This window comes from Labeo rohita, chromosome 9 (genome assembly GCF_022985175.1).
Source record: "Labeo rohita strain BAU-BD-2019 chromosome 9, IGBB_LRoh.1.0, whole genome shotgun sequence".
NCBI classification, from domain to species: domain Eukaryota; kingdom Metazoa; phylum Chordata; class Actinopteri; order Cypriniformes; family Cyprinidae; genus Labeo; species Labeo rohita.
This window is the reverse complement of record NC_066877.1, coordinates 17,325,706-17,343,344: the sequence shown is the minus strand read 5'-3', so window position 1 is coordinate 17,343,344 and position 17,639 is coordinate 17,325,706. Positions and strand designations below refer to the sequence as shown.

General features: G+C 37.2%; 1 protein-coding gene across 4 annotated transcripts in view; it reads left to right on the top strand.

Moving 5' to 3' along the window:
• acvr2aa (activin A receptor type 2Aa) overlaps positions 1–17,639 on the top strand; it is a 50,924-nt gene that overhangs the window by 16,824 nt on the left and 16,461 nt on the right. The window contains exons 3-5 of one of the 4 annotated variants that reach the window (XM_051118740.1): positions 1,481–1,590; positions 8,249–8,403; positions 12,899–12,922. In XM_051118740.1, the coding sequence (XP_050974697.1) occupies positions 1,481–1,590; positions 8,249–8,403; positions 12,899–12,922 (289 nt within the window). Of the gene's footprint in view, positions 1–1,480; positions 1,633–8,248; positions 8,404–12,898; positions 12,923–17,639 lie in introns of all 4 variants that reach the window. The other 3 variants (XM_051118738.1, XM_051118741.1, XM_051118739.1) reach the window with 3 other exon arrangements.

Genomic DNA, 17,639 nt, shown 5'->3' with positions numbered 1-17,639 from the left:
TACAAATAATTTTTATTTCAAAAATGCTGTTCTTTTAAACTTTCTGTCCATCAAAGTATCCTGTTGTTTTTAATTGTTTTTAAATTTTAATTATAAGAAGAAATGTTTTTTTTGAGCAGCAAATCAGCATATTAGAATATTATCTGAAGAATAATTTCACACTGAAGACTGGAGTAATGTTGAGCATTGCCATCACACAAATAAACGTCATTTTACACAATAAAATCAAAAAGATTACTTAAAAATAGTATTATTATTTTACATCATTTCTGTTTTTACTGCATTTTTTAACAAAAAAATTCAGCTTTTGTGAGCGTAAGATTTTAAAATTTTACCAGCCCCAAACTACAAGGTTAGTGTAGTGTATAACGGTATTGTATACTTTTCTTTTTTAAATTTCAAGTGTTGTTTAACTTCTAAAATGGTTAAATGGTCTAAACTGCCCATGGTCAATGCTAAGTATGTTACAGAGAGAATGGTTCACACGTTCATTTAACCAAATATTTCCTTCTCAAGATTTCACAGTATTTCAGATAAAGTCTTGTGTAAACATGTTTCCATGTTGAGGTTTGGTTGTGAACCTTGTAACCTCCATCCATAATAGGAGAGATATTAAAAACAGTCTTATCAGTGCATCTTCCCCTATGCAACAGGTAGCACTGCTGGCAGATCAGGAAGTGTTTCTCTTGAACGGAGGTGTTTTGATAGCGTGCAAAGCCAGCAGCACTTCTCCTGTCCTTACATGCTGCTGAACCCGTTTACCTCTTTCGTTGGAAAGATTTTGTTTCTTTTTTTCATACGCATTGCGCTGCCATGTCAAGTCCTTAGGTAGCTAAGCAAGTACTGCAAACGCTTAATGGCGCGTGTGTGTCGTAAGCAGGAACAGACTCACTTTTCTGACTAAATACCTCTGGAATGCCATCCATTCCCCTTATATTTGTTCATTTGCACCTGTGTGTGTGTATCTTAAGGATTATTGGTGTGCTGCTAAGCTTTGTTTATCTTCTTTAAGCCAACCTGAGAGCTCTGCTTTGATGTGAGCTGCCAGATTTTAAAAAGTATCTCTTTGGCACAGGCATTTTCCGCCCATGTGTATTTATCCATTTGTTTGCTCTCTAACCAGAGCAAAATCCAAATAAACCTTGTAGCATGCGTGTCTTAATTATCTCCAAATGCGACGCCATCTTTGTTTTATTGCCAAGTTTTTTTTTATGATTTAAAATAGTGCAACCAGTCAATCTTTTTTTGTTGTTTTTAAATCAAATTACATATCATATATATATAACGAATTGCATGTAATCAATGTAGAGTTGTGCACCTTGTGTTTTTGATGAAACAGTGAAAATATGTTGTACCACAGAAGTATTAGTGGTTGAAAAATTGACTTAATTGTATTTTTGTTCCTTGTAACAGTGTGTCAAATTGAAATAATTCTACAAAAGTTGTGGGCTGACAGATCTGCTTGCTCTTTATCTTGCAGCACTGAGTGTGTTGAGAAGAAAGAGGACCCGGATGTGTTCTTCTGCTGCTGTGAGGGAAACATGTGCAACGAGAAATTCTTCTACAACCCTGACATGCAGCCAGTTCAGAGTAAGGCTCCCTTCAGCGACACAAACAGCAAAGTCTTTAAGGGTATTGGAAGTTCTTCAGTTATACCCCTTCCTCTGATGTAATTGTGCTGTCGGTGTGAAACCTTCCTTTATGTCTTGGTCTCCTCTTAACCTGTATTACCTTGTAACCCCATTATCAAAATCATCAGTTTACTCAGAGAATCTCTCAGGCGTTTTTCGTGACTGTTTGTCAAAAATCATAACAGGCTCATTGCATTTTCCACGTTTCAATTTTTTTTTGTTGCACAAGTCAATGCATGTGTGCTGTGTAACTATACAGTAGAGTCTGTGCATCAGTGTTGTGTGCTACATGTTATTGATGAATGCGAATCTTTAACGTGCTCCTATCATGCCAATATTACTAATATTGTTTTATGAGACACCTAAAACAGGTTTACATGTATGCAAGGTCAAAAAACACTTTAGTTTTCTCCAAACATAGATTTAATTTTACCTCATTTCTAAATGATTCGTAAACGACTCGTGTGAAGCAGTGCGAAGAATCAGTCTCTCTAAACCCCTCCTAATCGGACATTATGCAAATGTGTTACTTTGTGATGTATAGCCGTAACAGAAAAAGATTCAAATTCCTGACGACTCGTTCAGGAGATTCTGAGTCAACCTTTTTTTTTTTTTTTTGATAGACAATAACTTTATTTATCATGCACTGTCGGCTTCACAGCTTTGCAGATATATTATGTTCACATACACCTACATGACACACTGCATGAAAGGTCATATTTGAAAACGCATAATAGGAGCACTTTAATAAAAACTTAAATTAAAACATGCACACTAACATTGTATTGACTTTCTCTATTACTATGTCTTATGATATTCACATCATTTATGCATTTAGTGGAACATCATAACATATCAGTGTTATGATGTTTATATTAAATCAACTGGCTGTAGGTACCGGTTTTCAAATTTCAAACTGTTCAAATGTGTAATGTGTAAATGTTCATTAGTTCGTTTTTGGAAATATCGCAACTGAGGTTGGCTCTCCATGTTTTTTGGATTGTTTTCAATGTCCTTCTAAGAAAGTGACATTGAGGTTCAGGTTCTGAGAGCTATTTGAGTTTGATAGTGTCTCATGGATTTCCAGTTAATCCATTGTGCTCTCCCTTATCGTTGTACCTTGATTTTTAACATTTGATTTTGGAAAAATCAAATTACAGATTTGCTTTTAAGCCAAAGATGTTAGGGACTTTTATAAACTTGGATTTGTTCGTTCATTTTGTTCAGATAATTTTATTTTTCTTGTATGAAAAAAATGTGCTTATCTTGACCCAGCCACCAAATCACCACTGACAAAAGCTCTGTTATTTACTCTATACATTGGCTCTTATTCATAACTGCATTTCTCATGACCACTGCACAGCTCAATGGCTGCAGATTAATCTGCTTTTGAATGAAGAGCTTGTTGTCTGTCTCATGTGTTATCTTATTGATGCAGCTCATCAGGCTTTTTCATGTTTCATAACCTTTGCTTTACTTCAGTGCGGTTGAAGTTCTTTTCAGAGCGCCAGGTTTCTCTGTAAAATCGAAATCGATTCCTGTGATGTTGCTGCAACCGGAGGCTTTTATAAATTCAGGTGCTATTTAATATCAGAAACGGTAAAAAAAAAAAAAAAAAAGCATGCCAGTGTGAACAAGCTCAGACACATTGGATGGAGCTAAAGCAGAAGCATGAACATTAAATATCTGGTTTAAAGAGTTAGTTCACCTGAAATTGAAAAGATATTTTGATGAAATCCCAGAGCTTTCAGACTCTGCATAGACAGTAACACAACTATTACGTTTAAGGCCCAGAAGGTAGTAAGGACATCATTAAAATACTCTGTGTGACTAGGGCTGTCACTAACGATTGTTTTGGTAATCGAGTAATTTGTCGATTATTCTGACAATTAATTGAGTAATCAGATAATTATAATTTTTTTGTAGTAATAAAAATAGACCTAAGTGAACAATAGCCTTTAAAATGACATACAGTACATATATAACAGCAATGAAGCAATAATCATTAGTTCAAATAAAGCAGGGGTGCCCAACCCTGTTCCTGGAGATCGACTTTTCTGCAGAGTGTAGTTCCAACCCTAATCAAACACACCTGTCTGTAATTATCAAGCGCTCCTTGAGATCCTAATTAGCTGGTTCAGGTGTGTTTGGTCAGGGTTGGAGCTGAACTCTACAGGAAAGTCGATCTCCAGGACCAGGGTTGAGCACCCCTGAAATAAAGTATCAAAAGCAAGTAATCATATGGTTTTATTGGACAAAACTGTTAAAATGCATAATGCATTATGAACAATAGAGCTAATGTGCATTACGCATTGTAACAAATGCCTGCAAAGGGCACCAAGGGCCTGACAAATGTTTTCACACTTTACAGCGCAGTCTAATCCATGTTTAATGTTGACTCAACAACATTTAATTCAAATGTCCATTTAATCTTTAATATTTGGCCATTTCTTTGTGATCGAAATGCTACAACCACTGTAACGTTAATTTCTTGAATATGTAGACATCAAAACGTGTAAACTCAGGGTGAGGGTTTAGACTTTTATTTTGAAATCGCGATGAACAGGTAGCATATTGATAAAGATGATGCATTCGTAACCTTAGCTTTGCATGTACACAACCTGCACATGTGTAAATAATTAAAGTGCATATATTAAACTTCGCATATGCATTGCATATGTTTATTTCATTGAATCGTAGCATTTGTGAATTTCTAATAGCATTAAGCTTTGAGGATTTTAAATGGGTTTAATATGTGGAATGCACCACTTCCAGTATTTTGCTGATTACTCAACACTCGAGGATTTTTTTTAAAATCGAATACCCGAAATAGAGGAAACATTACAGCATGTGACATCAGTGGTTCAACCGTAATGTTATGAAGCTATGATAATACTTCTTGTGCACAAAGAAAACTATACTAGAAAAATAATGATTTGATTTAACTTGTAATACTCTTATGAACGTGTCAAAGACTGACACGGAAGGAGAAGAAATGGTTGAATATAGTCGCTATTTTTGTTTTGACTCGTAGCTTCATAAGATTATGGTTAAACCATTGATGTCACATGGACTGTTTTAATGATGTCCTTACTACCTTTCTGGGCCTTAAACGTGTCAGTTACGTTGCTGTCTATGCAGGGTCAGAAAGCTCTCGGATTTCATCAAAAATTTCTAGTGTTCTGGAGATGAACAAAGGTCTTCTGGGTGTGGAAAGATATGAGGGTGAGTAATTACTGACGGAATTTTCATTTTTGGGTGAGCTACCCCTTTAACCATATTTTTTGAAGATAATCATGGAGTAGTTGTAAAAGTTATCATAATGTTTGCTGGGTGTTTTAGAAGCAGAAATGCATCTGCTCTCTCTTTTTTTATTATTATTTTTACCTTTCAGTATACTATATATTCACAACAGTTTTGTTGTACAAAAAAATGGATGGCAACATTTATATGTTACAAAAAGTAGGCCTACTACTTACAGATTAGCATAGTTAAACCAAATTGTAAGGCTGAAATAGCTGTAATGTGGAATCTCATGTACTTTTGGGAACAGAGTGATTGAATAAATAGCAGTACTTCAGTTTTACATTATGTTGCTGTTCTGAAATGTCAAAGCTAGCATTACAGATTTTGAAACCATGTAGATCTTCAACCATTGCAGTAGGTCCTCAAAATAAACCAAACATGAGCATGGCTTCTGAACAACCATCTATATTGAGCGATTCAGTAATTTGGCAGCTCGGAGCTGTTTGGCTTTCATCCATCCATCCTAAAATGAAACATTTAGAAGATCGTGGTGCGCATCATATAGAAGACATCAGTTTGCTTTGCTGTCTTGGGCTTTCAACAGCATAACGTGCTCTTGCAGCTCCAGAAAATGACCATGTCTTTTAGATTACCGAGGCTGATCTGGTCGCTTTATCTTTTCTGAGTAAACACTGACATCAACATCCTCTTAACTAAATGAGGGATGGAGGCATGTCAGCGAATCCAGACCCAGCGCTTCTAATCTACTGGCCCACTGCTCTCAGCTCCCTGCAGGGGGGCAGTTGTACGTTTCAGCAATCGTGATTTATTATCTGCCCGCGGTCTCTTAAAAAGATGGCCCGATTTAGTTGCGTGCAGCACTGGTCGAGCTCCGCCTGATGGGTTTTGACACTACAACTGTCGATATCAGTGCAAACGTGGTGGGTAGAAGAGTCTTCAGTACTTCAGTAGCAGAGGAGGTGGGTGGGGAGGGGGGGGGGGTCTCACTCGTGCTTATGTAATGGGTCTATTTCCAGCACTGACTCACTCCATATGGAATGATCTTGATATGAAATGCAAAAACCCACAGGGACATAAAGAGTTGCACAAAGCACACTGGCGTTTCTCAGTATTCGCTTTCTGCGAGCATGGAGCTGTGTGCTTTTTATGACCTTGCGACCGGGTATTTTCATGCCCCACGGCTACGGGTGGCCATTCTGCCCGCTGAGTGGGGGAAGGGTGGAGTAGGGATGGTTGAGCGTGGGTTTGTTGGGGGTGGATGTGTTATGTGTTTTTCCTGTGCTTGTGGATTAATCCAGAGTCCTCAACCCACTTCCAAGTCCATGGCTGGCACGAGAGAGAAGAAATGGCATCATGAATGAGATCTCTGCTGGACCGAAGCTAATACGGGTTCAGCTGAAGTTCGACCGGGTGGGTCGTACACATGGTCCTGCGGTCAGCTCAGGCGAATAGGAAATGCTCTGCCATAACACAAGAGCGAGGGATCACCGCATCTCTGGCCAACAGCCACGGCCCAATCCGATCTCTGGCACTAGCTGCAGAGAAACCGAGGGCCATGCATGCTATTCTCCCTCAAGCGCACACTCGTGCAATTCCGTTGAACCACTCTTAACGGGAATTTGCATTTGCATAGAAGCATGTGCTTTGGAATAAAACGGTTTGCATAAGGCAGGATCTGTCAGCAGCCTTCAGGGAATGAGACCAACCTTGTTTCAAGGCTGCTGTGAAAGAATTGTAATTAGCGAGTTCAAAAGGTGTGGGACATAAAATAAGTATGCAGTGAGAGTTTCTCGACGTACGCCGCATATCTCGCTAATGCGACGTATAGAAGGTGTGCGCTAGACTTCACATCCTTCATCTGTTGTGTTCGTGTGTTGCTCCTCTTGAGGGAATTGGGAGCAAACTCTCATCTGAGGCTCTGCTTAGTAATGCTAATGTAAGCTGAAGTCATTCTGTCAAATGCTGATGTCATCCCTTTTCACATTCATATCACTTATTAAGTCAATAGTAATCATAACGGTATGGGTTTTAGGAAGGTTTCCAAAATAGCATATATATTAGGAGGGAAATGAAAAAATGAAAATGAAAAAATTTTGTACATTTTAAAGTTAAATTATTCTGTCTAATGCACGCAAGAGATCAAAATTAAGAGCTCCAACACATGTTAACAAAAAAAGCTTAAAGGTGAAGTCCTCTTCCAAAAGAAAAAAAGATTCTCATGTAATTTACTCACTCCCTTGTCATCCAAGACGTGTCTTTTTTTTTTTTTTCTTCAGTCATAAAGAAATTGTTTTTGAGGAAAACATTTCAGGATTTTTCTCCATATAATGGACTGATATGGTGCCCCGATTTTGAACTTCCAAAATGCAGTTTAAATGCGGCTTCAAACGATCCCAAATGCGGTTGTAAACGATCCTAGCCAAGGAAGAAGGGTCTTATCTAGCGAAACGATTGGTTATTTTCATTTAAAAATAATTTTTTTATTTATTTTTCGACATACCCTAATTTGACCATGATAATATTGAGACAGTTTTGCTGTTGCAATATCACAATACTGATAATATTATTACATCACTATTATTTACATAATTATAATAATTTCTGTAGAAACATCAACACCTTTCATGACTGGTAGAATACAATAACTAGCATATTTGTGTATGTGAAAAGACTTGTGTGGTGCTCATTTGAGGAGGCCTTCAAATGTTTCCTTATTTGTTTGGTGTATTTGCGAGTCATTATGGCTAAAACAGCTGCTAAAAGACTAAATGTAAATGGTGCCCATGACAGAATATGGGAATGTGTCTTGCATGAAATCAATTTCCAGTTATTCCTAGTAATATGCTGCTCACAGATACACTTTGGTTTCAAAGTTTGGGTTCAGTAAGGTTTTGTTGCTGCATTTTTTTCTTTTCTTTTTTTTTGTGACAGTAAAGATTTTTGAACCACTTTTTTGACTTTCTCTTCATCAAAATTTTCTGTAAAATACAAAAATATTTAGCAGCACATGTTTTCAACATTAATTATAAGAAATGTTTCTTTGGTACCAAATCAGCAAGTTAGAATGATTTCTGAAGGATTATGTGACACTGATAACTGCTTAAAATTCACCTTTGCCATCACAGGAATAAATTATATATTAAAATAGATTTGTTTGTATTATTAGTTGTAATATTGTTTCTTAAGAGTACTGCTGTACTATATCTTGTTCGACTAAATGCAGCTTTGGTGAGCAAAAGAGACTTCGTGAAAAATATTACCGACCCCAAACATTTGAAAAATAATGTAATTGTGCACCTAATGCAAACATTGATCGTTACTGATCTCTCGCATTCTTCTTCTCTCCCCAGCAACATCTAACCCCTTCACCCAGAAGCCACCACTGTTCAATACGCTTCTGTACTCCATCGTGCCCATCATGGGCATCGCGGCCATTGTCCTGCTATCCTTCTGGATGTATCGACATCACAAGCTGGCGTATCCACCTGTTCTGGTGCCTACCCAGGTAAATTGGTATCTTTAGTGTATTATGCATGTGTTTTGAGTCACTTTTAGTAAAATGAAGGAAGTATTTCCATATTTTTTACATGAAACACGTGCAGCGCAGTGTTGTGAAATACATCAGCTCTTATCGCAGTGATTCTTGAGTTTCAGTGTACAAGAACATTTTCATTCCACTAGAAACAGTGCTATTGGGAGCTGTTATTTCCCCTGGGCAGCACCTCCTGTTGAAGTGAATGACAGTGATTTCAGGGATCTAATGTGCTCAATGTCACACTCACTTAAGCTCAAACACTCTGTCAGCTGAAATCAAACTAGATCTGTCAGGACACGGTTGTGTTTCAATGCCCTCTTCTCCCACCAGAAAGACGAGATAACAAAGCTGACATAACACAAGACACGAGCAATCAGGTGACCTTTACCCTTATGTGTGACTAGTGTTAAGATTCACATCTACTTCTGAATTACACAATAGATCTTTATAGATTGACCCCAGTTAAGTCAAAATCTAAACTGCCGGGCCATGGTGAAAAAAAAAAAAAAAAATCCTTACTGTCGAGTCTTGCAGGACATCCTTATCAGCTCAGAATAGATGCATTTATCTGTGCTGGGCTGATATATGGGCTGATATATGGACTTTATGGTAGCACAAAGGGTTACCTTCGTGTCAGGTGAGCGTTTGGAATTCCCCGATTGAGTTTCAGCGTTATGTAGGCCAGATCTGACAGATGAACCATCCCCATAGCGCTGCTGATATCGAGTATCATGATCAGCCCAAACTTGTTTTTGATATGTAGGGAACTTTATTAGCTCTTAATGCAGCAGTCAGATGGCCTCAGGGGACTATTACAACACTTAGTTAATATGAAAGAGCATCTGCAACTTCCCTAATGATATATATATATATTTTTTGTGAACTTTTTGAACTCAGAAAATTGTAGGGGGTTGACAAGTGGTTGGGCAGAAGATATGGAAACATGAGGGGGTTTGTTGATATTAAAAAAAAAAAAAAAAGTATTTTTGAAAAGACAAAAAAAGTGTATTTTGTAATTAGGAGTTCAAGCACGTAGTGCTGAAATCCTATTGTAAAACCGTGCAGACCAAACCGTAAGTCATAGAGACTTGAAATTTGGAGGGATGGTAGTACTCACACCTTCTACAACAGCACCAAGGTTTGACCTAATCGGACTGACAGGGGAGCTACAGCGATCAAAAGTACGAAATCGCGTATAACTCCTAAACCGTGAGTCACAGGCTCAAGTGTCTTATGTCATTGGTCAAAACGCATCAGATTTGGGGTATTTTGGATTTTTTGAGAAACCTACTTTTGCGAACTAGTCCTAGGTTTTTTGTCCGATCAGAACTAAACCAGTGCAGAAAGGTTCTTTACGGAGTGAATATCAATAATTATCAAAAAAAAAAAGTTTAACTTTTGACTCACTGTCACAAAGGAACTCCAAAATGTTCGAAATGTTTTACTTTTTGTAAAATGCCCTAACTCCTGAACGGAATGAGATATCTTCACCAAACTCAGAACATTTATGTAAGAGCTCAATCTGAGCTCACAGGACAAAAAATGTAAATCTTGACCACTTGGTGGCGCTATAAGAGGGGAAAAAAACAAAAATGTCTAGAACTATGCAACCACTTCTCCTATCAACATGAAAATCACTGAGCACGGTCTCAAAAACATGGCTGCTATTGGCTAAAGTTTGAGCACGTATCAGACAAGGTTAACGGAAGCCAATCGGAACGAAACTCTGTGGGCCTTTTCGACTCACGGCCCCAAAGGTCTGTAAAAAATGTGGAAGAAATCGGCCACTGGGGGCGATATCCAATTTTTCATGGGCATAAATAATTGTACGTTGTACACATATATTTGATATTCATATCATATGATAGAACTAATTTGTCTGAATTTTAATTTATTTATTTTTAGAAAAGAAATTAATACTTTTATTTAGCATGGAAACATTAAACTAATCAAAAGGGACTGTAAAGCTGTTTAATTATGCTGTTTTTTTCCTTTAACTGAAATGAAACTTGAAACTCTTAAATGTTGGAAAAAAAAAAAAAGCATGTTATAATGGTTTCTGAAGGATCATGTGACACTAAAGACTCTTGTAATGTAATGGCTACTAAAAATGAAACTTTGCCTTCACATTTTAAATGAAGAAAAATACAATAAATCGAAAGGTAGAATAGTACATTTTAAATTGTAATATTATTTCACAGTATTATTGTTTTTACCGAATTTTAAATCAGATAAATTCAGTCTTGTTTTGATCGACCATTTCCTCCAGAATTTTGTCTCTAGCTGTCACTCTACTGCGTCACAAACGTTGCAAGATTGCCAGAAATGATTTTGTAATGTGTTGACAGGAAGTGTGGCATTTTGCAAAGCGCCACAAAGAAATCTGCTTGTTTTGAAATGCTTAGAAATGTAATTTCTTTGAAAATCTGTTTCATCGACTAAGGCATTTGAGTGCAGAAAAAGTTCTTTTTCTTCTTCAGTGATGAGACCATTACTGTCCAAAAGCTTGCTTGCTGTCTGTTGATAAATAACATTTTGCTTTCTTCTGCCTTTGAAAAGAGCTATTATTACAGAGTGGATGCTGCATTTGTGATATAACCTTCCTTTCTAGAGTTCAGTGCTAAGCTAGATGAGCTAAACTCTCACACTTATTTGTGCAGCTCGAGCTAAATATGAGTAACATGAGAGCAGCCTGACTTGATATTTATTACTGTTTGCTCTTTTTATTTGGTTAAAGACTCCTCTCTTGTCTTCCTGGAACTTTGTCAGTTAGTTCCTTCACTCGCTGATATGATCTCTATAAACATTTACACTGCAAGACGGAAATGCGCGATAAATTCCATGTAGATGTGCATGGTGGCCTGATGGTGCTTGCTGTATGCATTTACATTGGGCACTTTATCAACGTAGATAAGAATCATTTATGATGCCCTAAGCAGTTGTCATCAACATTGTTTTAAAGAGCTCTGAGTGAAATGTTTTCCCATCAATTCTCAGGCCGTTTTAAAGCATGTAGTTAAAAATAATGTCTTCTTTTGAAACATTTGGCCCCCAGCCTCCACTTTAGAGTCTCATACCATTTAGAAGGCAGAGAGGAGCTTCTTGATTATTTAACGGTTTTCTTACAAGGACCCAAGACCCAACATGCCCCTCAGGAGAGAGAGCACAGTGTGCTTTAACCGCATTAAGTGCTTGGCTTCACCGTGAGGAAGGGAATTTTTTTTTGTTTCAGGAAGGAATGGGGATTCAGGCAGCTGCATGCATTTTACAGGCTTTGCAGAAAAGGTCATTAGGTCAGATGCGACATTCACATGCAGGTTACTGCATTAGATCCATTTTTATTTTCAGATTTTAGCTTTAATGCATTGATATAGCTCTATAAACTTATTTTGGGGTGTTTAGGACACTAATAATATTATTTTGGTTACATGTGCCTAAACTCATTCTAATTCTGTCTTTATTTAACTCACCATTTTCATTTTTTCCCCACATTTGTTTGTGCTTTTTATGTTTTGCATTAGACAGGGAATGTTTTGGTATATGGGAAGGGAAGATGTGCTAGTTGCTGCACCACAGCTCTGAAAACACTGTTTTCCTTTTGTCATTTGGTTTTTAAGTCATGGTTAAGGTGTTCCTTGTTGGTTGTTGAGAAGAGTACAATACTGTATTGAATTTATGAATTGGTTGTACCTCCTTGACAGTAAGAATTTATGCCTGATTTTCTTTAAACTTCTTTGCTTTAAACTCTTTTGTGTTTTCTTTTGAAACATTCTGAATCGTTCCTAGTTGTCAGGGTTTTTTTTTTTCTGTGAAGTCTCTGAATCTTGTAGAAGTCTGGCAGTTGCTGTAACATGCAGATTTGGCCTCAGGTGTAAGCAGAAACTGTTGAGCGGTGTCCTTGGGGCTGAAGGTTCATTCTTTCCAGTTTTATTCACTTACACAAAGTTAAAATCACAGACAAGCCAAAAAATTCACCTACATAAGGCAAGATATTTAATCAGAATATTTTCTTGAGGCTCACACCTGCACCAGTATATGCAGTTTTAGAATTGCAAACCACTAGAATTGCAAAAAATAAAATCCCCAAATCTTTGGTTGGACAAGTAGATTGTCCCATCCCATACACAAGCCATTCGCTGAGTAAATGTAGCTATGCCAAACCGTTTTCAAACAAGAGCAACCTCTGAATGGCTTACTTTTAGTCTCTGCACAGTAAAGTAGGAGAAGAAAGTAGAAGGTATTTTAACTTTATCCTATATTCTGGCTTGACATAAATGTTAAATCTTTTGGACAGACGTTATTGGGTTCACCTGTAAAATTGTATTGTGAAGTAAAAGTTCCTAGTGAAATAGTGAAACACGTTTACTCGTTCTTCAAGAAATCGTGAGATTCCCATCTCGTCTTTTCATCTCATATACGTTAAACTTAAACTAACGCTTGATTTCCTCTTTCCTTCCTCAACTAGCACGCCTTTCATATAATGATAGAGGTAAGAGAAGCCTAATTCATTCATCTTTTTTTTTTTTTTTTTTTTTTTTTTTTCCCAAGATTATGTTGGAACCTCATTGTAAACCTTTTTTCATTGCTGTCAAAAGCACCCCTTTGTTTTTGTTAGCACATTTTCCTGTAATATCCCAGGTTTTATTTTGCGTTTATCCCTGCACATTGCCTCATCGATCTGTGATGTTCTGACTTTCAGTGCACGGATAACAGAAACTAAATCCTCTCTGATTCAGGGGATTCAGGCAGAGATCCCTTGGTTTAGGTGCATGGTAATATGGCAGTACTGAGGTTAAAAATGCACGTCTCCAAGCATGCAGCAAATGTATGCAAAGATGAATGTTATGAATGTGGGAATGGGGAACAGCTTAAAGTGCTTTTATTGTACTTAACCTATGAAACATTTGCAGTCATATTGAAAGATTCATGGCAAACTGTCATATTGCATCAGTGTTACCCCTCTGACGTTCTCCATTTCGTGACACACAAAATACATGTGAAAAATCTGTGGTTTGATAACTTTGAAAGATGTGAGGCTGTGAGTCTCTGCGGCACTCGTTTGCCAATCCGTGTGGCAGTTTTGGCCAGAAAGGCAGAGCTCTTAAAAACTGGAATGAGCTAAGATTATTCCCTGATGAGTCCTGAGCTGTATTTACATTTGCATGAATGTGCTTCTTGACAGATGTTCGTCCATGAGCTAAATAAATCTACAACAGCAAAATAGAAAAATGCCTTGCTAGTTTTAAAAGGGTCATGTTATGTAAAACTGGATTTTTCCCCTCCCGGGAAGTAATGCAGTGCTGTAGTGATTATATAGATTAAACTGTTGTTGGTTTTTTTTTTTTTTTTTTTTTTTTTTTTTTGCAAGCACTTTTGATATCACACTTACAGTAAAAAAACGGCCTGTTTCCTTGAGGCTAGAAAGAAAGTTGAAAATGGTCTGGAAAAACTGAATTATGACCAGGATGTTTAACTTTAGGTCCAGGAAGACTTGAGTAACATTATAACTGGACCTCAGGGGGAAAATAAAATGCTGCAAAAGTGTAAGATATTGCCCTTTTAAAACCTTTTCAAATCGCTTTGTGTTCCCAGAGGGTGGTTGAACAGTAGTGTTGGGCAAGAACAAGTAAAGGAAATCAACTGGTCATTCAGTGTTTCTGGAGCCAAAGATTGTTGCCTGATTCCTCTTGAGATTTAGTCCATTCTGAAGGTTTAATACAAAACATCACATTGCTCTGTGCCAGTACTGATAAGATACACTCTGGCACTAAGAAGTCCATTTAGTTCTGTAAGGATTACATGCTACCATTTGTTACGGCAAACCGCTGTGTATTGCTTTGGTCTAAATGTGTCTTTGAAATGAATAACTGTATGCAAATAATTCACAAGAGATCAAAAGCCCCCAAAATTTTCAAGGCCGAACAAGTTATCCCAGATGCACTCTATGCGTTCTCCTTAACGCATAGTCTTGGTAAACAGTCTTGGACCTTAGGGTGGCTGTCTGTTAGGTGAGATAAATCATATTTTTTCATACATTACATTTATAGGCAGCGGTGCACATATGTTTTTCGGTGTGGTTCTCATGAGAGCACCTTGAGATTTGGTTTAGTGCTCACATTTTAAAAATACAGTGCTGATATTTATAATTTTATCCCCCCCCCACCCCCCCTTTTATGTGAAGAAAAGCATGTAAATGAATGTTTTGCATTTTGTTCTGAAACTAGCAGCATGTAGCCTAGATTTATGCTTTCTTTTTAAATGTAAATCTTACACAGTGTTACAGTTAGTCAGTCAAAAGCGGTGATTGTGCATTAACAGCTGTCAACTGTGTCTGTATGCAAATGAGTGGTCTAAACTTATTTACACAGTGCATTTTTAATGCACCTGCACACCACTTATGTGCACCCCTGTTTATAGTAAACTTAATAACAGTCCTAAAAACTCTCAATTAAACTGATATTTTACCCAAAAATGAAAATTCTGTCATTAATTACTCCATCATGTCGGTCCAACCCTGGAAGACCTATGTTCATCTTCACAGCACAAAATAAGATATTTTTGATGAAATCTGAGAGCTTTTTGACCCTGCATAGACAGCAACGCAACTGACACGTTCAAGACCCAGAAAGGTAGAAAGGACATTGTTACAATAGTCCATGTGACATCAGTGGTTGTGGTACTTTCGCGAACGCATGTCAAAAACTGACAATGAACAGAAATTGAACAAAGTCATTCTTTTTGTTTTCTTTGCCCACAAAAAGTGTCCTTACTACCTTTTTGGTCTTCAACATGTTAGTTGTGTTGCTGTCTGTGCAGGGTCAGAAAGCCTTTGGTTTTCATCAAAAATATCTTAATTTGTGTTCTGAAGATGAACAAAGGTCCTATGGGTTTGGAACGACATGAGAGTAATTAATGACAGAGTTTTTATTTTTTTATGAACTATCCCTTTAAAAAAGATTGTTTTCATTTAAGCAGAAGAGAGATTTATTTGATGTTTTAGAAACTATTTAAACATGCATCAATATAAAAATGTCCATGAATGGATGCGTCTGAATTGAATATATTTGATATATCAAAAAATAATAAAGCCGCGTTTTTGAGATGTCCTTGTATGCTGAATTAAAAAACAAACTGACTGTGATCTGATTGATATACAGTGTTTGTGTATACAAAGGAAGCAAAGACATACTGAAGAAGTATTGTTTAAATGATCTTTTTTAAAACCAGTTATTCAAAGTATAGGCTGAGAAATGAGAATTGGGGACATCAGTGATCACAGTATGAATGCTTCACATGCAAAACAATTGACTCCGCTGGGCTTTTTCCACTGGTCTCTTTATTTTCAGGCACTGAACAAAACAAACAACTTCAGTAACCTGCACTCTGACATACTATATCTGCCACAGGCGTCTGGGTAGACAGATAGCGCTCTTAAATTACCTGTGTTGTTTTTCTTTTTCACTATTTTAGAAAAGGAATGCTTTAAAAATGTCCGTGCCTCCGTCCACGGCCGCTGCCCCAGGGGCAGACGCTTCCCGTAAGACCTATTGTCGTCATGTTTATGACTGGTGTCTACTTAGTGACTGACGTTTAGGCAAATGGAAAAGCAAACATGACCCTGACCCGTGTGGGTTTAGGTGTGTGAGGTCAGGGTAAGGGTTGTTGTCTTTACGTCCACCTCTAGAGCTCAGTCGCTCCCGTATCTCCATCCTCCCTCATTACGTGTCAACTCTCTCAGTTTGTGTAACGCCAAAGCATTGGCATCTCCGATGTACACGCTCCTCGCGGTTTCGTGTTTTTCTTTTCTGCATGATGGATGTTCTGTTCTTTAACCTAGTCTCCTCCCACCCACATCATGCGATGTACTTTTCTCCAGCATTTGTTTCCTTGAGGACTTGGAAAAAGTTAGTTAACAACCCAGATCCATATGCTAAGGAGTCTCAGTTCAGAACAATCGTGCCTTCCCCCCATGTTCAGTTGCTGAAAATGTAGGCCACATATAAAAACATGCCTGTTCTGCATTTGTCCTACTTTTGCCTGAACTCCAAACCACAATCCAGCAGGTGCTCTGTGGACAATCTTTCTTCATCCTACCTACTTATTGGACATTTGTTTCAAAAATGAGGCCAAATGAAGCTCTTTTTCTTTATTTCGAGCCCTTATGACTAACAAAGGGAAGCAGGTTGTTACAGACTTTTAAGGTGAATCTCAAAAGACTTTTGTAAAAAATGTACCTGGGTAATTTGTCTCCCATTATATTTAGCTTATTGTTTGCTTATATTTGATTAAAGAAAATTAGAAAATGATTTTAAGGACCATGAAAAAAGTTTTGCACTGTGGTATTAAATTAAACAAAAAAAGTTTTTAAAAATATATTTATAAAAGTTTTATATATATTTTTTCTTATATAAATGAATAAATTGTATATATTATGAACATACATACACACCATACAAACCAAAAATTATTCAGACACCAGATATAATTTTTGATTTTTTTTTTTTTTTGTTTAACTAGTGGTTGTAGGACACTGTAGTTCATTTATGTAAGTGAGTATCGCAAAATAAAGTAAACTGTGACATATTATACCCAAAAATTCTTTATACAGTGGGCTACCAGTAAAATTGATCAAATTTAGGACCAAAAATTATTTAGACACTTTGGCATGGCCATGTTTTGCATAAGTGTTTTTTCTGTTTTTTCTTTAATTGCTAATGCGACATTTTTACACCACGGTCTAAACGAAATTAAGCAATGCTTGGTAACTGGTCAACAAAGTATTGATCGTTATGTAAATATTGTTATACTAGCAGTTGTCTGCATTTTTGGTTGATTGTAATCCATTATATACTAGGGATGTGCGGTATACCGATACTGGAAAAATACCGGTAAATATTTTATTTCAAACGGCTCGATACTATCATTTTGATCAATTTGGTATTTTATACGCTGCTGTTCCGAAGCTCACCTGTAGGCGTTGCTTCCCAAATGGGTAAACATGACAACAGAACAACGCAATGGATTATCAAACAGATGAAACTCCATCAACGCGCTTGAAACTAGCAAAGACAGCAGAAGTGAAATATGTCATTATTTTGCATATAAAACATGATAAAGGTGAACAAGCTGACCTTACTGCACCTGTAAGCAAGCTGCTGTGTTATAAATCATGTGTTGCCACACGAGGCAACACATCAACTCTTGCC